This window comes from Micropterus salmoides, unplaced genomic scaffold (genome assembly GCF_014851395.1).
Source record: "Micropterus salmoides isolate LMB-PRFRI ecotype aquatic unplaced genomic scaffold, ASM1485139v1 Ms_hic_scaffold_1, whole genome shotgun sequence".
Taxonomy (NCBI): Eukaryota; Metazoa; Chordata; class Actinopteri; order Centrarchiformes; family Centrarchidae; genus Micropterus; species Micropterus salmoides.
Genome location: NW_024040040.1, coordinates 60,331,909 through 60,356,011, shown reverse-complemented (window position 1 = coordinate 60,356,011; position 24,103 = coordinate 60,331,909). Strand labels below are relative to the sequence as shown.

Below are 24,103 nucleotides of genomic sequence, written 5' to 3'. Positions count from 1 at the left end.
TACAAAGCACATGTAGACTGGATGGGCATACTCCCAAGCCCACTCCAGGATCCTTGTGAGAGTAAAGAGCTGGTCAGTTCCACGACCGGGACGGAAACCACATTGTTCCTCTTCGATCAGCCGAACCCTCCGTTCCAGCATCTTGGAGTAGACTTTACCGGGGAGGCTGAGAAGTGTGATACCCCTGTAATTGTAACTCTCTAGACCTGCTCTTTTATGAAAAGCGCTGTGAGATAACTGTTGTTGTGATTTGGCGCTATATAAATAAAATTGAATTGAATTGAATTGAATAATTGGCACACACTCTCTGGTCCCCCTTTTTGAACAGGGGAACCACCACCCCAGTCTGCCACTCCTTGGGCACTGTACCCGACTTCCATGCAATGTTAAAGAGATGTTTCATCCAAGACAGCCCCTCCACACCCAAAGCTTTTAGCATTTCTGGGCAGATCAATCCCTGGGGCTTTGCCACTGTGGAGTTGTTTGACTACCTCAGTGACTTCCACCAGGGAAATTGACGAGAATCCCCCATCAGCCTCGAGCTACCATCAAATTGATTTAATAAAATTGCCACACCTGCTGAATTTGAATTACTGTGAGAAAGGAATATGTTGCCACAGCCCCATTGGGATTTCCAGAAATTAGAATCATTATCAAGTAGGAAAATTTTTTTACTTTTGGTTCCTTACAAAAAAGAAAAATTGCCTTACGCTTTGTGCTATTTCTTAAACCTCTAACATTTAACGATAACAAAGAGAACACCATACAGTATTGGTTGAGTGTGTTCACAAACTTAACACAGGACAACAGTAGGAGATAACCTTCTCAAAACAGGTTAATAACCAGTCACTATTTTACCCCATTGACTGGCTGAGAAGAACAAAGTTTAAAACAACTCAACTGTCAAGACCAGAAAACACTTGTGTACCATATGTTAAGTGTACAGGGACATTTATGTCCAAGTAGGCCAAGCTAGAAGCTACATACAAAATTGCAGCTATAACAGTTACAGAGTAAAGGCCTACTTCCAACAGCTGGCAATATAACTAGGACGATGCTGTTCTTCAGTCGACCACCCGGCGGCCTTCAATGATGGTGTAACCGTCCCAAAGGTAGGCTTTAAGTCCCTTTTTCCTGGCTTGCTCCACTTTTGGCCAGAGACGAGCATGGGCTTCCCGGACTTCCTTGCAGAAGTCTTCTCTAAAGCGGATTTTCAAGTCGTTGCAAATCTTGGCATTTTTGGACATCTTCCAAACTTAATCGCGGACAGTTCTCATGGCAAACTGTAGTATGATCTGTCGGGGTCTGTCGGGTCTCACTTTTTGACCCAACCTGTGCACAGTGTCCAGCGTGTTCTGTAGATTTTCTGCTGGAAAGGGGACGACTTTGGTCAAGATCTTGATAACTTCTTCTCTGATGTTTTCTCCGTCTCTCTCGGGGACGCGGTTGAGTCGTAGCGACCATCTCCGTTTATATCTTGCATGCTCCAGACACGATTCATGCAATGCTGCATTCTCCTTCTGCAATGAAGCTACCTGCTTCTTCAGGTTGTCCACATCCTCTACTATTCGTTTAACAACTTACCTTAGATCACCAATATTAAGCCAGGTTTCAGTTACACATAGAAAATCCCCATCACGCGATAAAAAGAAATCATTTAGAATGAAAGTTTTGTTTGAAAGTGATTGTACATTCACCAAGGCCATTTTCAAAGGGATACTATCCAGATTTTGTGCTAACCCTTTTTGACCCTTTGAACAAATATTAGCCCCAAAGCCAGTTTTGAAGTGCAAGGAACAGTTATCAGGTTTGACAAGTCAGCTGTGTTACAGGGAGTCATTTTTCTGGTATAACAGGTATACTGCGGACATCATTAGTGCCTAAAGTGCTAAAGCGACCCACGCCGCAATTAAGTGGGGGGATGGGCCTGGAGATAAACTAGACTCTTATAGTGATAAATATGCACTTTTACCTTATCAGCTATAAATGGATATAACAGTAGCTAGCTTAAACACCATATCTCAGTTAGAAATAAACTCCTTACACAACATACACGTCACTTTCTCTCATATAAAACCACAGTAACATAATGAAATGTACTATCAACATGTGTTCATAACTTTACAGTACTTTGTGAGTGGTAATTACCTTAAACAAAGGGGGAAAGTAACGGGAGAAGGATGAAGAAGCACACACACGAGGAAGATCCCCCTACTGGAGCCCCGAGGAATTACCAACACATCAGTGACCAATCAACCCGCACAGACAAGGATCAGTATTATCTATCTGCATTCAACTTCTTCTTATTAGGCTACTTACTGTATAGTTTGAAACAGTAACCACTTAATATACGTTCGATTATAAACATTAACTATAATAAATCAAATGATGTCCTGAAAATGTAATATTCTAGTACTATATTAACATTGAAGTTAAATTAGCTTTTCAAATTAATTAATTCACCTCAAAATTAATTTTAATTTATTCTGTCACATGCTACTTGTCACACAGTTTCACAACCTGTTGGGAGGGGGTGATTCACACTCATCCTCCCCATCTTAAGCCCCATTTAAACTCCTGTGTAGGGTCTACCTGCGTACCTACGCCGTAGGCTACACATGTAGCCATGCATTTATACTTGTGTGTAGGTCTGTCCGTCATTCTGCAATTACACCCCCAAACGCTAGTCGGCAGTAGCGCTACAGTGTCCACTGTGTTGACTTTTGCTAGCCAAGCAGGCTAACTTCCGGTTTAGCGCTCCGCTAATGTAAAGGGGGGTAAATTTGTATATGTGCTGCTGGTGTAGCGTTTTCAAATGTTACCGACTGAATGGATCACATTCTGATGTCATTTTGCTAAGGTTGCGACGGTCAAATATATTGATTCACTGTGTTATAGCTGCCGTTTTGGCTGCTAGTAGATGTTAGTTTAAAGCGCAGGGTACTTCCGGTTGGCTCGGAGGCATTGCGAGGCTACCCAGCTGACCAATCACAGAGCTTACGGTCTGCGTCGACTCCACGTGTAGTTACATTTTGAAAGAGGTGCACGTCAGCCTCTGCGTAGCCTCTGCGCAGCCTCTGCGCAGCCTCTGCGTAGCTCCGTAGCCTACGCCGTCACCTACGCCGTCACCTACGCCGTCAATTTGACACAGAAGTACAGTATAAATTGCACTTTACACACACGCACTTCTCTCTTAGCAGCCTCGAGGGTTTGGCAAGCTCACACAGTTTTCATACAGTGTTCTGCTAACTACATATTTTACACAGGCCCCATCCACACTACTGCGTTTTGGTTTTAAAACAGAGACCTTTTGCTACGTTTGCACCTCCCGTCTGCCACAAAGTCTTTTAACTCTCGTGTTACATTCAGTAACAGTCCCAGCTCGTTATTGGTCCATGCAAAATAAAATCTGGTGTGGTTCTTCATCTTCTTTCGCCAATCTTCTGTAACTACGGAATAGTCCATCTGCTGCTTCGTGTTTACGCGCCTGCCTGGTCTACGTGAACGGCCACTAGTTGTGTGTTATCAGTTGTTTTAATATAGACGGAGATCAAATCTGAGATGCAGCTAAAACGCTGGTGTGGACGGAGATCATGTGGATGGGACCACAGGAGGAGCCTTAACTTCCTCCTGGCGTTTCACCCTCACATGGTGTTACCGGTTCTTCAGGAACAGTTAGGCACAGGGATACGAGGACATACTACTACAAACAACGTTTAATGAACAATAAAGAAAGTAGATATATTGAACATCTCCAACACATTTCCAACAAATTCAGTTGGGCATACTTGGTATTGTAGAGTTTGAAAAATTACAACAATGCTGATATTTCTTACCAAAGGTATTTTCAGTGTTCTTTGTGTTCCAAAAATGTAACCTGCTGGATTATAGGCCAGACAATTGCATCAGAATGTCAATTAAACCATTGTTTATCTCCTCTTTGTAATGTGAATAAAACTGACACCTCTTTGTTTAGTGCCAGAAGAATTCATTTGTTTAACTGTTTAATAGACATCAAAGATTGGGTGTCGACCGATTTGGAGACAACCCCTGTTGTTCTGTATGACTAGTTTAGAGAAAAGACTGTTTGTTCCTATAGATCAAAGGGGGTTTCACGTCTGGGATCAGCACTCTTTTGTTTGACCAAAAGTAATGTAGAAAAATAAAGGTACACCCTTCCTAATTGGGTGATGAAGAAGTTAACCAAACGACCAATGGCTATTGGAGGAATAAGCCATTGGGATTCTAAGTTCTGTGGTCTTAAACAATTTCTCCCCTCATGGGTTTCTCAAGATGGAGCCATCACTGGGTGTGGCATGCATGAAAAATTAATTAATCAATAGTTTTGTTGGGGGGGGGGTTGAAACAGTAAAAAGACAGCAAATGTAAAATTAAGCAAATGTATAATAACTGATGAAAGAACAACCAGACACATTCGGAAGAAAACAAATTTACACTGAACTTAACCACTGAATATGTATATTTGTGACCTTAAATGATAATTAATCTTATTTAAACAATAATCAGTCTCTCAATGTTTCTTACAAACCAAACATTGAACACCCTTAGTTTTAACTGCTGTGTCAGTACTTAGTCTGGCATATATTTACACAGTATGGGAAAAAATAGGACGTAAAATCTTAATGTCATTTTATAAAGTATTTGTTGGCAAGATCAGGCAGTTAGACTGACAGGAGAGATGATCAGAGGGGTAGAGTTTGTACCACCGTCATTTCTACAGGGGCTGAAAAAGGGGAGGAGTTTTTCAGTGAAGCAGCAGCCAGTAAAGGAGTAGATAAGAGCTGCAGTATCTACGTCATAAAAGGAGACCAGACCCTCCTCATAATCCACAAACACCCCCACCTTCTGAGGCCGAGACTTCAGAGAGAGACGGACTGACGGGCCAACAAGAGCTCTGTACTCGTTTCTATTCCTCAGCCATATAGTCCAGTAACCCTCATTAGGGCTCATTGTGATTTCTCCCTTCCTGTTGATCGACTCTCTGGCCACTCCTAGATTCCATTTAGTCTTGTCTTTAACCTGAACCTCAAAGTAAAATCTTCCTGAAGAGAAACTCTGCTTTCCTAAAACAAAATTATAATGAGAAAATCTCCCAGTTTTTTTCGGAGCAGTCTTCCGAACATGGCCATGATTCACTTGTTTCTCATCTTCAGACAAGATGAGTTCAGGATGTGCTGTATCAGGATCAAGAGTCACATCCACTGCATACTGCTGGACCCTCTTCAGCTCAGACTCAAACAGCTTCTTCATCTCTTTACTGAGCGTCTCTTCCAGCTGAGCCACAGCTCTCACCACAGTCCCCTCATATGATGGTGCACGGACGCTGACCCCTGTCCAGTCCTTGGTGGGTGGGGCATCCTTCAGAGAGGGGAAGCTTTGGAGAAGATGGAGGTGGTCTTCAGAGCGTGAGAGCTGCTCCACCTCAGTCCTTCTCTTCATCAGCTCAGAGATTTCCTGTTCCAGCTCTTTGACGAAGCCTTTAGCCTGTTTCTCTGTTGTTCTCTGCTTCTCTTCGATGGTGTCGATGAGCTCCTTCAGGCCTCTCTGAACTGACACCATCAGAAAATTGAAGACAAGAACACCTTCTGCTTTCTCTCTGTCTGCATCTTCCTTGCTGAGCTTGACAGAGTGTTTGATCTCCTGGAGCTTCTGTCGTTTTGTCTGGATCATCTGCTGAATTTCAGCCTCTGTCTTCCCCAGCTCGGCCTTCTTTCCTTCACTTTCTTCCTTCAAAGAAACAACATCGTGCATCTTGTGGTTCAAAGCAGGACAGTGCATGCAGACACATGTCTGGTCGGTCTTACAGAACAGCTCCAGAGGTTTATCGTGCTTCGTACACATCCTGCCTTCCAGGTTCTCCACAGGGTCGATCAGCTGATGTCTTTTCAGGCCTGAAGCTGTCAGATGAGGCTCCAGGTGAGTCTCACAGTAGGAGACCAGACACACCAGGCAGGACTTCAGGGCCTTCAGTTTGGTTCCAGTGCAGATGTCACAGGGAACTTCACCTGGTTTGGCAACTTGCTGATGTTGAGCTGACCGTCTGAACTCAGCAACCATTTCAGAGATGAAAGTATTGACCCTCAAATAAGGCCTTGGGTTAAACGTTTCTTTACACATAGGACACTGGCATTGGACAGTAACAGTCCAGTTTTGTCTGATGCAGTTTTTGCAGAAGTTGTGTCCACATGGTGTGCTGACAGGATCGGTGAACACATCCAGACAAATGGAGCAAAGGAACTGATACTCAGATTGCAGATTTCTGGCTGCAGACATATCTACACTCTGAAAACAAAAGTCAAAGTATTATAACACTTTTTGTCTGTTTGACTAGAGCTGTAAGTTTGAGTTAATGCTGGTTGTTGAAACGCAGTAAATATGATCAGCTGCACTCACCAGTATTTGAGTCACTTGTTGAGAAAGACCTGAAGAACTCACTTCTATATTCTTTTAGACAGAAACACTCTGCTCTGCTGTCGGTCTGAACTCAAAGTTTCATTTCTGGAGTGTGACGTTGAAGCTCTCCCCTTGCCAGTGTCACTCCGCCTCCTCTTTCTGCAGCTCCTCCCATAGGAATGCAAAATCAAAATAGAGATCTCTTGTTTCTTTCATTTCTCCTAGACAATGAGCTACTTTTACTTCTAAGTTAAGACTAAAGGCCTTTTCTCCTACTTATCAAATTCAATTCAGGAAAAACAAACACATATGATCTCATTTATGTCTTACTCTGATCTCTAAATTATCTTAAATAAGGGTAATTTAAGTCTCCCGAATGTGGATCAGAGAAAAAGCTCCAAGATACAGTCACTGGCCACTGCCTTAATTCTTCATAGCATAATTTCAAACAAGGTGTTGGAAACATTCCTCAGAGACTTTGGTCCATATTGAAAGGGTAGCATCACACAGTTGCTGCAGATTTGTTGGCTGCACATGCACGATGCAAATCTCCCGTTCCGCCACATCCCAAAGGTGCCTTAATGGAATGAGATCTGGGTACCTTGGAGGCCATTGGAGTACAGTGAACTCATTGTCATGTTCAAGGTTTGTGTATGAACATCTGTTTTTTTGCCTCTCCATTCCAATGGGTTGTGGAGTTTTTAAGGCCACTGTGAAAATTGAATTGAAAATTGAATTGTGTGAGGGAGTAGTTTCCCTGCTTTAAATGTGAAATCTGTCCTCTGCTCTGGGCCAGATGTCTGACAGAGCTGAAGTTTTGTTTTCTTCTCTGTTTTATCTCCTGCAATAAATCTATCAAAAGACAATGATTTGTAATGAATTTATTTGCTCAAATCTCCCCAATGAAATAGATCAATATCCACGACAATGAATACTATCGTTATTATTATAAAGTTGTCCTGAACATGGAGTGTTTTGTGTTTTGGGATACTTTAATTATATTGGAACTGATGAGTTTAACTGATTTTATCATTAACAGAGCTCAGGTGTTTTATTCTGAAATATTTCAACCGGAAGTAAAACTCGTTGTTTCGCTAACTTGAAACAAACTAAAAGGGAAGGCTGGTGGACAATAACTTCTCGAGTCATGTACCATCTTAAAACGATGATCCCAGTTCTTTTAGGGGAGTTAGAGGTCTAAATGTCTGTGTAAGGGTCTCCAGACATCGGGCTGCTCAGCTCACCAACCCGCTCTGGTTTTAATAGCCACTGTTAGCCTGCGGATGCTAACTTCAAGCTCGAAGCTACCAACAGGACAAGCCGAGACTGCAGAGCTCCAACTGTATTGTCGTTGTTTTTATTTTTATTTTTATTTCCTCTACCGCCGCCGCACCGCCAGCACAGTGAGTGATGTGGAAAGTAACCGCGCAAGCGTTCGGTGTTTTGCTGTTAGCCTGGTTCTTTGGGAACTTTGTTCTGGGTTGGTTTCAACAAAACAACGCGAAGCCTCAAACGCAGCACAGTGAGCATCCGAGCGCAGCAGCAGCGGACAGCCAGGACCAGAGCTGCTTCTGCCATGTAAGTCACCTCCACACTGTGTTTTGTAACTTTTTAAAGTCGACACCATGTTTTTATTGTATTTTATTGACGGGGTTTGTAATTGAATGTAAAGCTTTAACAGTTATTTAATGTTCAGGAAATCTTCTAGCATTTTCTACTGTCATCTTATGGTGCGTTCCACATCACATGGGAAGTCGGGAATTTGTTCGAAGTCAGAAAATCCAACTGGAACGCCCCCTTAAATAATCCCGTCTTTATTTGTTTGTCGTTAAATCAGTCGTACACACAGTCCTGTCCAGCGTATATATTTTGCTGCGGTGTTTGTATGTGTAAAATGCCGTGAAATGCGTTGTTATCGCCGGGTATTACAGTGGACAGAGACATTACTCTTGGTTTTCCGACATAAATCTGTTGTCATTTCCAGCACCTTTCTCCGATTTTCGAGGTCAATGGAACGCACCACTAGCTAATGTAACATCAACGTCACCTCTGTGTGTGTGAAGTCACGTTATTAATCTTCTTTTGTATCTTCTGACACTTCTAACATAAAAGTCAATCTTTTATGATAACCAGGAAACGACAGACATTGTCTTCAAATAGCTAAATAACTGTATATTCTAGCTAAATAACTGTATATTCAAGCTCACGTTTATTAGCGGAAGTTGTGATTTTTCACATTAAAGTGAACTAACTAACTACATGACTGTCACATTAACGTTAATTATGTGTGTATTTAAAACTACGTTGCTGTTTATTCCAGTTGAATAACTCCTCTTATAAATATTTACACTATTTGGAGGTATAAGAATAAGCTGTTCTGAAAATTAAACTTCTTGAACTCTGACACTAGAGATTTTTTTTAGCCAAACTGCTGTTATTTCCATAAGAAAAGCGTGGTGTAATCTGATTGGCAGTGGCAGAGCTCACGCCTATTTCCTCTCACATGGGAGTTGTAGTATTTTGTGACTCAGCTAACAAGTGCTCCTAACTGCTCAGACCCAGGAAGAGGACTACAAATTGAGATGCGCCGGCAGAGGGGCGGGTTTTTTGTTTGACAGCTGCTTGTTTGGGGGCGGGGCCTCTGTTCGGCATGGGGCTGGAGGTCTGCAGCGACAGACATAGCTGCTGCTGTCACATAAGGCCATAAAGTTCACACAGAGGAAGTTTTAACTTGAATCAAAACACAGAAGAAGCAGCATGCTAAGAGGGATTTGTCTCTTGCTGCCTTTCCTGGCTCTCGGTGGACGGCTGCACTCAGAGGTCAGCTGTGTTTTGGTTTCATGTGTTTTGTATCATACTGAGACTTTCCAGGTGTTTCTGGGGGGAGCAGGTGACGAAATTCTTCTTCCTCTTCAACTTATTGCAATACCAGCATAAATAAGTTTTAAAAAGTAGGACAGGAGAAGGTCATGTGGTTTACGTCTTACAGCTGGCTCCATATGCTTGGTCATATCTTAATCTGACATTTAATTTAGTCTAATGATTCAACTTTGGGTTTATTTGTATAAAAAAAACTTTATTTAAGGTGTAAAAAAGGATTCATTTTAAATGTTTAAAATTTTTAGAATTACCAGTAATGTGGCACAAATAATTGGTAAAATAGGAAATTCCTTTGAAGAAAAGTTCAATTTAAAACAACCTCAATTTTCATTTATTATTATTATTATTATTATTGAAACCCTAATTTATAAATGTTGAATTTGCATGACCAGTTTCACATGTTTGCATGTTCAGTTGCTGCTGTTAACAACTGATTGGATGCTGAATATTATGTCTGTTTTTCCTGTAATTACTTTTTTTATTTCTCCTGGTAAAATATACACACCTGTAAAATAAAGCATTAGCAGAAAAGCAAGAATTACGTGTAAAGAATTGGCGTAAAAATAATAAAACAATAACCAGCCATAGTTCTTTTACAAAGATCTACCTTCAGGCAGCGACTGGTTTCCATAAAAGTGTAAAAAAATGTGTGACCAGGCAAACGCATGATGAAACACCGATATGATCATTTTATATTTCAGCTTGAAGGTGCGCAGCGTCTCTAAACAAATAAAACCCACAGAGACATGAAGGATAACACCACTTTGGATAGACTTTGGTGTGTTGTGTTACATGCTGTTCTTTCTAGGAAAGTTTTAATATATTTACTTTAGAAATGAAACAATAAGTCAGTTGATCAGTTCAAACAAAAGCCGAAATCCTTCAATTGTAGTTTCTCAGTTTTCAACGTTTTCTGGACTACATTAGACCTGTAGGAAACTGTAACGGCCATTTTGTTTTGTTTTTTCACTATTTTCTGACATTTTATAGACCAAATAATACATCTGGGTATTTGAGAAATTAATCAGCAATTTAACTGGTAATGAAATAATCACCGGGTGCCACCCCAATTTCTTGAGCACTCTGACGAGCCCTAAACTCTGTTGTTGTTGCCAGTTAAACCAGGTGTGTCCAGTGGCTTGAGACCACAGGTGATGGTTGGTTACCTGTGTCATTAATAATCCTGGCGGTGTTAACGGCCTCCCTCTGTGTTTACTGAACTCATTACAGCTCTCAGATTCTCACTCCGGTTGTTCAGCTGCTCCTCAGGTCTAACACATCTGTCTCAGTTTAACACGTCAGCAGCAGGCCGAGCTGAAGCTTCCTGCAGATAAGATGGAGGCCGAGTTTTGAATGACCTGTAGGGGTTCAGGTAACAGCCGGCATCGATGTATTATGTATGGAAGTCCGTCTGTCGGGCCTCCTGCTGAGGAGAGGTGGAGCCTCAGTGGTGAAGCGGCTGGAGTTGTTAAATGAACACATCACTAAAAACCTAGATAAAAGCAGATCATGGTCCTGCTTCAGTGTCGTGTATGACTTGTTTTTATCTGCACTTGCATCTTCTTCCTGTCAGTGGCAGCAGTTTCAGCTTTTTTGAATACATCAACTGAGTGAGACGAGGAAACAACTGCAGCAAAGGGATAGATGACATGTTCTGTAAAGATGTGACCCCTTAGTTTGCTGTTGTCTCATCGTGATGTTGTTTCTCTCCGCTCTGCTTCAGCTGACAGGAGTCCTGGACGACTGCTTCTGTGACGTAGAGAGCATCGACGTGTTCAACAACTTCAAGATTTACCCTCGCATCAAGAAGCTGACTGAGAAAGACTACTTCAGATACTACAGAGTAAGAGCTGCTGCCTCACTGTGAACACCTTCCAGCCCTTTTATCATAACAAGGAGTGAAACCCAGATTTATAAATCAAAAATAATAAAGTTCTGGGGGGTGATGAGATGTTTTAAACACCATTTTCAGAGCGAACAGCTGATCACTTCAACAACCTCTCAAAAGTGCAAACACATCAGAAGATGCATGAACTTTTATACAGTCTTATGTGCAAGCCACAAGCTCGTTGAAGGCTTCGTGGTTGTTTGGACGGAGTCCGATATTAATAGGGGACAATTCACAGTACAAGCTTTGAACAATACATTCATTTTGAATTGTGCCCAGTAATAATTGCACACAGGGTTACATTTTAACATATATATGTGTGTGTGTGTGTGTATATATATATATATATATATATATATATATATATATATATATATATATATATATGTGCACATTTGGTTTAATACATCAAATGCATTTAAATTGAAATATTTTTTTTTTATATTTTCTGATTATTAAACGTGCTTATATTGTAAATAACAGAATTCAGAAAAATGGCAAAAACTTGGCAAAAATTAAAACGGATTTCAAAGAACTTTAACTTTATATCATGTTTTCTTGACTACGCCAAAACAATTGTGGGTTTTGGGACTTTTTACTTTCTTCACAGTTGAGTGACTGAAGGGACCGACTATCTGATCTGACCGTGTTCCAGGCTCCTGCAGAGTAAATGGATTGTTTGAAAATAACCTGTGGAGAAGAGGTCGTTTTCAAATAATTGTTTTTATCAAAACAAATATAACACACTTACACGTAAACTTCTTTTTTCTTGTCGTTGCTCCTTCTATGTTTTGTTTTTTTTTAACGCCAGCTTCCCCTGGTAACCCCGTGTTTAATGTCGCAATGCTATGAACGCTGGGTAATGCTCTCATGCAAAATCTGCAGAGATGTAGACTTACAGAAAGTCTGCACAAAGGGCTTAAAAAGTCTGCGAGAGAGACATCATGCACCTGACGATTTGACTGAGGGACAGCCCTAAACCCTCATGGACTCATCGGGAATAGTGTGCAGACAGGGATTCAGCCGGTGTACTTATTGTTTGTTAGTTTTTTCACTTTAAGGGACTGTGGTGCCAAATGAGCTGCTCGTTTGCATTTTCTTCCCACTGTCTATCAGGGGAAGTGTTGACTGGGCCAGTGAGCAGTTTCTTTTTGTAGCAAGAAAAAAACCCCAATAACATTTAGAAGTGTGGAGAGGCACAGTCACGTTGAAAATAAGATTATGTACATAAATATTTTTAATTTATACAGAAAGACATCTTTGTCAAGTTTTCTGCTGTCCCACATTTGACCTGCTGGACGACAGCATGCATGTCCTTCAGTTGGCCTGGTGCAGAGTACTGGAGGTGGCTGCTGCTGTAAACAGCTCTGTGGATAGGACACTTCCTGATATTCAGGTTCAAAATACCTGTGTGCGCTTCATGTGTAACTGCTGTGGTCGGAGAAAGCAGACGTCGTTTTAGTATGTGGTCACATTTACACGTTAGGAGGCTGTTACACAACAGGAAGGACGACTTCTGTGTTCATGAAACATTGCGAAATACAGCTGAAGTCCATGATGTATTCAGTCAATACTTTAATTAATGTGTTAAACTGGTTTAAAGATTAACTGTTCAGAAGCTGCTTCTACATTTGTGGTCCAGATGATATCGCCTCATGCTCTGATGAAATGCAGCTGAGGGAAGTCAGCAGCAACATTTAAATAATGTATTTACTCTGATTTGCTTAAGTTGTTATGTTTCTAGCCAAACTTAAAACTCCAGGGACGCAGTAGAATCTGTTAAAGTGATGAAGATATTTGTCCACACATTTTTATAAGAAATTCAGATTTAATAAGATATTACATTAGTGGTATACTTGACAATATTCTATAATTATTCAAATAGTATCATGATGTTTAAAAGTAAAGTTGTATTTATTCATAACAGCTGCTCAGATATGTTGAACATGTCGCAGTGCTGGTACGTCACATTGGACAACGACTTAAGCCGAGTTCACACAACACGATTTCAAGCCCGGTTTGTCGCAGAGCTTGCCGACCGTCGGGCCAATCATTATGTGTGAACTACTCAACGACGCATCAGAGAGGCTCGCTGACACCAGCCAGAAAACTAGCATGCCTCAATGATTCTGAAAGAGCTAACGTTAATGTTAGCATCACAGACGGACAGACTTGTCCAGCTCGGCTGTATTTAATAATGTACATGACAAGTCACACCTTATCCATCCTGTGATCATCTCCATCCTCACACCTGCAGCTCATATCTGATGGCTGCTTTATTTTAGGATTTAACCCTCAGAATGTGATGGACTGACGGTGACAGGCGGCTGTGACATGTTGCACATTTTATTTTGGCAGCCAGTAAATGAGATCTGGAATCCTACTTGTTTAGAGAAAGGCTATAATATTACTTTTAGTAGTAAGTAATACAATGTTGAGCTGTGTTTGATGGCTTCTCTAAGGTAAAGAAAGGTGACTCCATACCGACATTTTGTCTTTCCTCCAGGTGAACTTGAAGCGACCATGTCCCTTCTGGCCTGACGACGGACATTGCTCCATCAAAGATTGCCATGTGGAGCCCTGCCCAGAGGTCAGAGGTCAATCACATACACAATAATACTAATACAACTTATCTATACAGCTACATTTCTACATACTCAATAACTTGTTGTACTCTGATAGCCTGCGCTTTTTATATAGTATCTCACACCCCTCACATTTTAGTAAATATTTGATTATATCTTTTAAGTGTAAATTTGCTGTCCCCTCAAAATAACATATCACACAGCCATTGATGTCTAAACCGCTAGCAACAAAAGTGAGTACACCCCTTAGTAAAAATGTCCAAAAAGTGTCAATATTTATTACCTTTTGAGGGGACAGCAAATTTACACTGTTAAACAAGCTGTGCACTCACTACTTTACATTGTAGCAAAGTGTCATTTCTTCAGTGTTGTCACATGAAAAGATATAATAAATATTTACTAAAATGTGAGGGGTGTATTTTTTATATATATATGAGTTTCAGCTGCAGGACTCCAAACATAAACAAACAAAAGACTGATGAAACAATCAGATGTTTCTTCTGTACACACAGGTGAACTCTCACCAGTGCCCTTGGTGTTAATTAAAAATTAAGCCATTTTATTGAAATCAACTAACATAAATATACGTTCTTTGTTCCTATCTAGCTACATCGGTAGAAAATGTATATTTCCTAAAGTTTTGACATTTTTAGATGTTTTCCTGTCTATCGGCTTGTGCAGAGAGGATGAATTTCAGAGATTGTTTGCTGTATTACTTTAATTGAATACAGGCAAATTTAAGTTGCCCTTTAGTTGAGATATATATATATATATATATATATATATATATATATATATATATATATATATATATATATATATATATATATATATATATATATATATATATATATATATATAAATTAGATCGATGGATATATAGATATATTTGGCTTGAACGCAGCATTATAAGTTGACTAAATCTGGACATCCGTGACTAATTTAGTTTTAATGTAAATATGTGATTTCCACACCATCTGTGATGCAGACATCAGAAAAGTAAACAGACTTATTTTCTGCATCAATCATTTGCCAATTATGTCGCAACTTAACACCAGGTCAGAATGTAACATCCGAGTTAACAGCTGGATTTTAAAACAAGTTATTTATATATTAAACATGTAGCTGTACTCAGATGTCAAATATGTTCTGAAAAATCTGCAGCACAGTCTGACAGTGTCAGACAATGTGTAGGAACAATGTATTTTGCTGTTTAGAAGAAGCTGTCTGTTATTGTTTGTTTGTTGATCTCTGCTGTGTTTCACAGAGTAAGATCCCAGTGGGCATCAAGTCTGGGAACTATAACAAGGTGAGAACCAGAGAAAACAAATGTTAACTTAAACATTTGTTTTTGATGTGATAATGCAAAAATGTACCACTGGTCACAACATCCACGAGTCTGGACACAATATACCTACTACCCATAATCCCTTGTGTCTGATGTCATTTTGATGTTAGACAACAGAGGCTTGTATTTTATGCAATCGCAGTTTGATTGACATTATGGGAGCGTGTGTCATTAGGGTTGCATGTCGTCAATATGATGCATGAGTTCCAGTTCTGGAAGCCTCAGAGTCGACCCATGCAGACTTCATACTTCACCTGTTCATCTCTGCACAACAAAGTCCTTTAACCCGTTGAGCTTTAGCTGTACTCGTTCCAGCTGATTCAGAAAACACACACTCAGCTTCTCTCCTCTGGTGGTTTCCACGTAGAGGCTGAGTGTTTGCCAGCTCTTGGCTCGCAGCCTGATGTTTGTCTTGTAATGGCCCTGAATTGTTGGGACATCTGCACTCGTCTCAGTGAAGGTCGGATATGTTTCGGTGACCGTCAGCTGGGAAACTCATGTTAACGATTAACAGAAGCAAGAATGTGTGCTGCGTCAGCACGAACCTGTCGAGTTCCAACCCATCTGGAACTCGGCAGGTTGCCCGCAATACCTGAAATCTCTATTTTGAACCTGCGTAGGCTGGAAAACTGTCTATAAAGGCTTGTTCTGCAGCAGTCAAACAAACTTAATGTGTAGTTTTGATTCTACAGTTCTACTTGGTTAATGTCACGGTGGCTAATGTTAGCAAACTTTAGGTAGATTAGATTCAGCAGAGAGTACAGAGCTATAAAAATGTAGTGTTTTATACAGTTAGAGCAGGAAGGAAGTACTACAGCATAAGTTAAGCCTTATCTGACAATGACCTTGTTCGAAATGGGTAAAAAACCCATTAAATACAGGGCAGCGAGGCATCGAGTGCTGTTTGAAACAGATCAAACGATCTTTTCCTGTCTTCTTAGATGTGTTCTAACTGCCCCTGTAACGGTCAGTTTTGAAGGCATTTACGTACACTGGGCATGCGGTGTAAATATAAAGCAGATGGTCTGTTCCGTAGTTTCAGAAGATTTGGCGAAACAATAAAGTACTACAGACGAAGAACCACACAAGATTTTATTTTGCATGGACCAATGACGAGCTGGGACTGTTACTGAATGTAACACAGGAGTTAAAAGCGGCGGTGGCTGCAAAGGAAATACGGCAACATGCACAGTACAAGTGTAGGCTGGAAGTGTTTTTTGCACTGTACAAAATATTTTAATAAAAATACCAAATCAATCATGTAGAGTAGAATCGTGTTTCTGTTTTGTATGATTAAGACCCAAACAAGAGCCGAGCGTCTGCGTCATCGTTTTCTAAAGTTCCGTTTTTGCCTGTCCGCACTAAAACGCTACCTAGATTTTTAAAACAAATAACGGTGTCAGCAGCATTTTCAAACTTCTTCGTTTTCGCCATTTTAGTCCATTTTAGTCTGGGAGGTCTCCGTTTTAAAACCAAAACGCAGCAGTGTGGACGGGCCTAAAGAGACGCCGTACTGACGTTACACATTGCAGTAAATGCTGCCCCAAAAGGTTGTTTCAAACCAACGCTCATAGAGACGCCTTCGCGCGAAAGTGATGCCTTCTGAGGCACCTGTCTGTTACGGCAGCGAGGCAGCTGCCTTCTGTTTTGAACAGAGCCTTGGAATCTGGTTCTTATGGACTCTTGGTTCTGGTTACTTCACCACAGATCTTGTCAGCGCTCAATGATCTTTATCCTCTTCCTCCTCGCTCATCTTCCCCTTCATGGCTAAAGTGAAAGGAGTCTCTGTACTAGAAGGGCGTCTCTGGGGACTCGTCTCTAAGAAAAATATATATTGAATCATTTGGAGACATCATTCGTTTCCCTTCAGTATAAAAGGTCAACGTCAGCCCACCTGTGTTTTGTACCTCTTATCTAAGTCCCAGTAAGAAAGCCAATCATATTTCCCAAAATGTCAACAAAAAAACATAAATCGAAATTACATAGAAATTTACAGTGATGAAAAAACATTTCTCCTCACTCTTCACTGCTCTGTAGGGGTTAAAGTCAAAGAAATCTGTGTAGGGATCATTGTATGGTTATAATTATTAGCATGATTTCTGGCTGCTTTAATATTCCTCTTACTAACAGTGCCTCTCTCTCCCTTCAGTACTCCCAGGCAGCGAACACGATGTCGGACGCCACAGAGTGTGAACAGGCCAACGAACTGGGCGCCATCAACAGCACCCTGAGGTGACACGTCTGTTTTATCTGCCGGCTGCAGACACTTTCACTCCGAATGCTTCCGCAGCTAATTTTCAAAATGCAAAACAGCTTCAGCAGCTGATGGTAAATGTTTGACCAGGTTACTAACGTCTGACCGGCAGCTGCTGGTGGTTTCCCAGCAGACTGACCTTCACTGCTCCTGTCGGGGAAAACGCAGAGGGTTGTTGCCATAAGTTGAGACAGCACGAAGTAGAGAATCTGACACCTGATTATTCAAACCACTGTAAAAATATAGCACTACGCTCCACATATATTAAAAACCTGCTGTCACATCAGGGCTTCGACATGAGACCTGCACTGTATTTGAGGTCTGCATCGTTCTTTTATTTCTTGACATGTTTCTCAACATGAGCATGAGGATATTTTTGGACATACAATATATCAACAAAAGTATTGGGACATCCCTCCAAATCATTGAATTCAGTTGTTTCAAGCACTTCCATGGCCACAGGTGTATAATATCAAGCACCTAGGCTGCAGACTGCTTCTACAAACATTAGTGAAAGAATGGTTCGCTCTCAGGAGCTCAGTGAATCCAGGCGTGGTACCGTCATAGGCTCCCACCTGTGCAGTTAGTCCATTCTGAAATGACGGTCAACTGTTAGTGGTATTATAACAAAGTGGAAGCCATTGGGAACAACAGGAACTCAGCCACGCTCTGTGATTTTTTTATGTGGCCCCCACTTTGGCCAAGTCGCCAACTTTCTGCAGAGTCAATAGCTACAGACCTCCAAACGTCATGTGGCGTTCGGATTAGCTCTAGAACAGCGCGTAGAGAGCTTCATGGAATGGGTTTCCATGGCCGAGCAGCTGCATCACCAAGTGCAATGCAAAGCATCGGATGCAGCGGCGTAAAGCGCGGCGCCACTGGACACTAGAGCAGTGGAGACGTGTTCTGTGGAGTGACGAATCACGCTTCTCTGTCTGGCAATCCGATGGACGGGTCTGGTTTGGCGGCTGCCAGGAGAACAGTACTTGCCTGACTGCATTGCGCCAAGTGTAAAATTTGGGGGGGGTTATGGTGTGGGGTTGTCTTTCAGGGGTTGGCCCTTTAGTTCCAGTGACAGGAACTGTTAATGCTTCAGCATACCAAGACATTTAGGACAATTTCATGCTCCCAACTTTGTGGAAACAGTTTGGGGAGGGCCCCTTCCTGTTCCAACATGACTGCACACCAGTGCACAAAGCAAGGTCCATAAAGACATGAGTGAGTTTAGTGTGGAGAGCTTGAGTCCTGTTGACCTCCATGTTGACGTCTCAATCCAACATCAGAATGAACAATCAGTGTGAAAGATCTCGTTATGATTCTGACCAATATTGCAATTTAAATTATTTTCTATAAATTCTTGTCGATAGTTTCAAACAAGAAACATAAACTAAACTCGCAAACTAAACCTTTAACGTCCCACAGTTTGTTAATTATTTATAATAAGTGTATAATTAAAATCATGACTCTCTTGCGAATTTTAATTGTGATGTTGAGATTCGGATTCCCTTTATTGTCATCGCACAGTACAATGAAAGTGACTGTGCATTCCCACATAACAAACATGACAACAAAATAAAAAATATAAAGAATTTAATTAGGAATGCACTGAATGTTCGCCCACAGAAATGAATCGGCCAAAAATGGCAAAAAAAAAAGAAGCACTTTGAATGCAGATAGCCACTAATTTGTGTTCGGCCTAATAAGACCGAATAAATTTTACTGAACAATTACATTGACATGTCGGCAGTGTGGAAGCATTTTAAAGTGTCCGAGAAAGATGCAAAAATGGCTGTTTGCAGACGCTGTTCTGCTGAACTGTCTCCCAGCACATCCACTCCATCTGTGGCTTTGAGTGTTTCTGTCACTCCTCTGTGAGAAGGAGATTAAGCTAGCAGCACCTACATTTGGAGTGCACACGTATTCAAGCCTTTATGGTAACTGAAGCGGCCCAGAGCGAGCTGACAGGCAGGTTAGAGACTTTATCCTGTCGATTTGTCTCTTTACAAAGACAAGTGCTGCAGTATGAGAGTCCTACTGAAGAGAGGCTGTGAAGTCTTCATGTTACGCCGTACGAGAACCACATACAACATTATTTATAGCACATTTGATTATTTAATCTATGCAGTGTTAAAAAAAAAAAGACAATAAATGGAAAAAAATGTGAATGTACTTGTTTGGGAAAGTTTTTCATTATATTCGGCTTCGGCCAAGAATCTTAATTTTGGTGCATCCCTAAATTTAAGCTTAAATCAAATTCAGGTTCTGTAATAAAATGTGAACATCTGTGCAGTGTTCTATGAAAGTAACTGCAAGTATTATAATGCTAGTAGATACAAACGATTTATCCTTTACTCCTACCACACAAATATTAATTTCTTGATGGCTGTTTTGTTTCTTCTATTGAAATCTAAGATTTATTTCAGGGACTGAAAAATGCAAACAATTCAAAAGATTTCTTTATAACCAGTAGAAATGTCATATGCAGCTTATAAAGGTTGTGTTTTTTGGTTCTTAATGAGTTTTTCAAGGTGTTTATTTGTTCGTATTCTGATTTATATTCTAATGTTTTTGTTTATTTCTCTTCCCGTTGCAGTAACCAAAGCAAAGAGGCGTTTGCTGACTGGGCGAGACACGACGATGCTCAGGACCACTTCTGTGAGCTGGATGGTGAGGATCAGCTCCATGTTTACACATCACAACAAGCTCGCTCACATGCCACCATCACTCCTGTCCATTACTGTGTGTGTTTTAGATGAAACCTCTCCAGATTCTGAGTACGTGGATCTGCTGCTGAATCCGGAGCGATTCACCGGATACAAGGGTCCTTCAGCCTGGAGAGTCTGGAACAGCATCTACGAGGAAAACTGCTTCAAGTGAGACACACACACACTATAGCTAGTTGGCTAGTAAGGCTCAATCCCATTTCAGGGGCAAACCCTACCACTTGTTTTTGAGTGTACCCCATGTACGGTTGAAATATTCCCCTACAAAATGGAACAACCCTTCAGGGACCTGATACTGTATGTCATCAGTAGTTGACGTTGGCTTTGACGTTAACAGAAGCGACGAGGTTTTACAGGATTTCTCCATGACAACATTTGAAAACAACTCCAATATGCCGTCTTCCGCTGTGGTCGCCAATTAAAAATTAAAAACACAGCTTTATCATCAGGTAACGTTATTAGCGAAGCCAGCTAACGAGACAACATGCCAACAGCTGAACTAGCGTTTTTTTTTTTGATGATTGATTTGAAGAAAATCACCATATTACGTTGAAAAATCATTAAACTAAGAATAACCATGGTTTATCTTAAATTATTCGAAGAAAATACTTGTATTCTGGGAACTTTCTCGTAGCCCTCCACTTCCCTCTCAGGGATCTACAGTGCGACCGTTTTGCTCACATATGCTCCAAAAAATTGATACATGCTCATTCTGTTTGAAAGGTTCTGATTATTGATGAGATAGGAGCATTAACAAATTAGAGACCAATGTAGGCCATTTTTCAGGATTTAATGAATAAAAACAACTCACAAAGGTGAAACAGCTGTTTTACTAAAGTGATTGTTAAGTGTGATTTATATTTCTGTGATGAATTGGCGGCGTAGCCTACGCATTAATACTGTTCAGCTGTCTTGTTCACATTAGGTTGTGTGTGGGTTGTGTGGGTGTTGCTGGTATATCGTGAATCCGTCCCTGGTTCAAAAACTACACAAACACCAATCACAGTAAAGTGTTTTGTGATGACTGATCAGTGTTTAAAAGCTCTTTTCAATGTCAAATTTTCAAAACATCTGTTTCAATATTTTAAAAATAACTTTTAAGGCCATTGCCGAGTGTCCAGATACCAGGGGCTTCACTTCCATAGTCCTCTAATGGTTTCACACCATAGTTGAACACAAAGAGAAGGAGCACACACGTAGTATAAATATGTATATAATAAATAGTTTGTTAAAATCTGTGTTACTTGAACATTTTTCTGTGCTCCTAAATGTCTTTGTGTACTCCTAACGTTTTCATCTAGGAACACATGTGCTCATTGGGTTAGCGTAGAGCCCTGCCTCTGAAAAATCTTCGTTTCGCGGGCTGTGTTGCCGTTCCCTTCGCCCTACCCCTCTATCGCAACAAGAATCGGGACACCCTACCCCTAGATGTGAACGTGCAAAGGGGTGAAATTTTTAAGACTGAGCATAAGAGTTTGATCTGAGCTGAGGGAGCCTCATTATGTTTGGAGGGAAAAATTACAATGGTTCAGTAACAGCAAGAGTCCATCCTCTTTCTGTATCGTAGCCTCAAGTTTAAAACAACATTTTCAACATCATCACAATATTCATGTCAAGTCTACTTTTTTTAAATTTAACTCATCAAGTAGCCTAGTGTAGTACTTTTACTCCACTGGATGTGAACAGAACATGCAAGAATTAAATCCTCCTTTCATCACAGAGTCTGTGATCCGTACGGATCCCCTCGACACGGTGCGGCACGCAGGTGCGAAGTTTAACCATCCCAGTTTGAGAAACAGTTTTACTGGCACTGATACTTTTTTAAGTAAATACATCACGTTACATCACAATGCAGAGCTGCAGTGAAAATATAGAAAAGACTGATGCATTCTGTCACTTTCACCTCCACTGAGTGAAACCCCGTAGCTGTGGCTTCAGCTGTTGTAACTGGGACTCTGGGCTGCTTCTTATTAGGGGTGGGAATCTCTGGGCACCTCACGATTCGATTCAATTACAAAACGATTATTGCATCTTGATGCATAATTTTTTCCATAAAGGATCTCTGGATAATTACTAACCATTTCATTTGCGCATTAAAATCCAAAAGAACCCTCTCCTAATTAGCTTAAAAGGACTAGTTTGCGTCCTTAATTTACTTCAGTAACCTCAGCTCCATGGTCCCACATTTCTTTAACAGCCAGTTGTCAGACTCTGAAAACTGAAAAATAATTATCAGGATGCACAGTATGTGTACAGGACAGAGCTGTGCACCACTTTAGTCTAAGCTTGTACCAGATGTTTTCAACCCTTGACTAGTAGGTTAGTTAGTACTGACATACAGCTGATAATTAATATTACTTAATTACTAATTTAGCTAATGTTACATAAATAAATAAATATTTTTAGCGCCTTTCACGGGACCCAAGGATGCTTTACACATACTTACAGTGACAGAACAACAGTAGATCTTTGAAAGTGTCCAGACAGGGAGCATTTCATATCTCTGTGGGGATGAGTTCCCGAGGGTGGGGGCTGTGACGCTGAAAGGGTCTGTCCCCAAAAGCCCGGAGTCTGGTGGGTCTGGTGTGAGGGACAGAGAGCAAGCCCTTTTACAGGAGAGATGTTAGCTATCCCTTACAGCCTTCACTTTTCCAGCCGTTGGGGAAACTACAGACTTTTATTAATGGACACACAGTGACCTACACTGCACGTTTACTACAGATCATCAGATTGTCATGTTTACTCCCACTTGAGTAACATCCGCTAAATTCCCTTTGACTTACAGCTCAGCTACTCACCAGATCAAGTGTCTCACAAGTGTTGATGTGCTCTTATTCCTGACGTGTAATCTATCAGATGAACAGAGTGGTGATTACAGATGGAGAGAGGCAGCTACATCACAGCCAAATTAGCACATATTAAAATAAATTTAAAACCACAGCACGATCTGAACCTTGAGTTTTTTGATCTGTTGCACCACTAGTGAAGTAGCATTGATCACTTTGATGGGGCTATAAATTTTGTGCCTACAGTGAAACTAAATAATTCTCCAGAGGCAGGGATATGTAGACCAGAAATGGGGAATCCCCTCTAGCATGTTGCACCCTGTATAAAATCAGCCTCCTGCCAGTCTGACTCTAAACCTGATGAGTATTGTATATGTCTAAAAGTCTATTTTTTATTTTTTATTTTTTTGCCAACAGGCCCAGATCAGTGTACCGACCTCTGAACCCTCTGGCTCCGAGCAGAGGTGAGTCTGACAAATCAATAACTGCTCAGTTTATAGTTCTAAATCTGAAACTCCCCCCTTCAGAACTTTTCAGGTACAGAAATTTGTCTGTAGTCTGGAGTATTGAATGGTGGTGTCAAATATCTGCTTGGATTTCATATCTTAAAATCAAATGGTTGCTTATTTAATAAATTGTAAATCTTTCTTGTACTGCTGCGTGTGTTAAGAGAGCATTTTACCTCTGTGAATGTTGGCTTCTTTCGTTAAATGAAACGTGTTGGAAGTCGTCAAAGTAAGACATTGATAAAAATATTGTGGTTGGTTTTTAACATCAGTACTGATCTCCAGAACCCTCATGATTATGATTTGTTCTGTCATAATTATGAGATAATAAGTTATAATTTCATTGGTATCACATCAATATTAGTGTTGAAAGGTTTTAAAAGCAGGCTTGTGGCTTGCTTTATGACCTTGGCATGAATCAGAAGCTGTTAATTATAAATATCTCAAATCCACATCTTTACCCATAAGGCCTCAGACAGGAAATGTAACTCACAACATTACATTACATACAACATAACATTAGACATCATTCACCGATATAGCTTAGAGATTTTTAACCAGCATGAAATGATGAAATCTGTTTTTTATATAACACACAGTGATTAAGTGCAGAAAAAACTGGCTCAATATATGAGATAGAGACTCTGAACTTTTTTAAACTGTCTTAAATAGTAAAAATAGTAAATATTTTTCTGTTTGGCCAATAGTGTGTGGACACC

General features: G+C 40.6%; 2 protein-coding genes across 4 annotated transcripts in view; one reads left to right on the top strand and one right to left on the bottom strand.

Moving 5' to 3' along the window:
* Positions 1 to 3,696: 3,696 nt before the first annotated feature.
* LOC119914629 (E3 ubiquitin-protein ligase TRIM39-like) lies at positions 3,697 to 6,566 on the bottom strand. Its single transcript, XM_038734059.1, has 2 exons — positions 6,415 to 6,566; positions 3,697 to 6,303 (listed from the first exon to the last, which is right to left on the bottom strand). The coding sequence occupies exon 2, from the start codon at positions 6,292 to 6,294 to the stop codon at positions 4,675 to 4,677; it is 1,620 nt and encodes a 539-aa protein (XP_038589987.1). The 5' UTR covers positions 6,295 to 6,303; positions 6,415 to 6,566; the 3' UTR covers positions 3,697 to 4,674.
* Positions 6,567 to 7,497: 931 nt separating this feature from the next.
* ero1b (endoplasmic reticulum oxidoreductase 1 beta) overlaps positions 7,498 to 24,103 on the top strand; it is a 34,428-nt gene continuing 17,822 nt past the window's right edge. Inside the window, exons 1-8 of one of the 3 annotated variants that reach the window (XM_038734032.1) lie at positions 7,498 to 7,992; positions 11,018 to 11,137; positions 13,689 to 13,772; positions 15,035 to 15,076; positions 17,265 to 17,347; positions 19,963 to 20,036; positions 20,122 to 20,242; positions 23,296 to 23,342. In XM_038734032.1, the coding sequence (XP_038589960.1) occupies positions 7,825 to 7,992; positions 11,018 to 11,137; positions 13,689 to 13,772; positions 15,035 to 15,076; positions 17,265 to 17,347; positions 19,963 to 20,036; positions 20,122 to 20,242; positions 23,296 to 23,342 (739 nt within the window). In that variant the 5' untranslated portion in view covers positions 7,498 to 7,824. Of the gene's footprint in view, positions 7,993 to 9,076; positions 9,235 to 11,017; positions 11,138 to 13,688; positions 13,773 to 15,034; positions 15,077 to 17,264; positions 17,348 to 19,962; positions 20,037 to 20,121; positions 20,243 to 23,295; positions 23,343 to 24,103 lie in introns of those variants that run through there. The other 2 variants (XM_038734040.1, XM_038734047.1) reach the window with 2 other exon arrangements.

Bases quoted from the DNA above. Each gene is read 5' to 3' on its own strand.
- LOC119914629 (XM_038734059.1), bottom strand. From the start codon at position 6,294: ATGTCTGCAGCCAGAAATCTGCAATCTGAGTATCAGTTCCTTTGCTCC.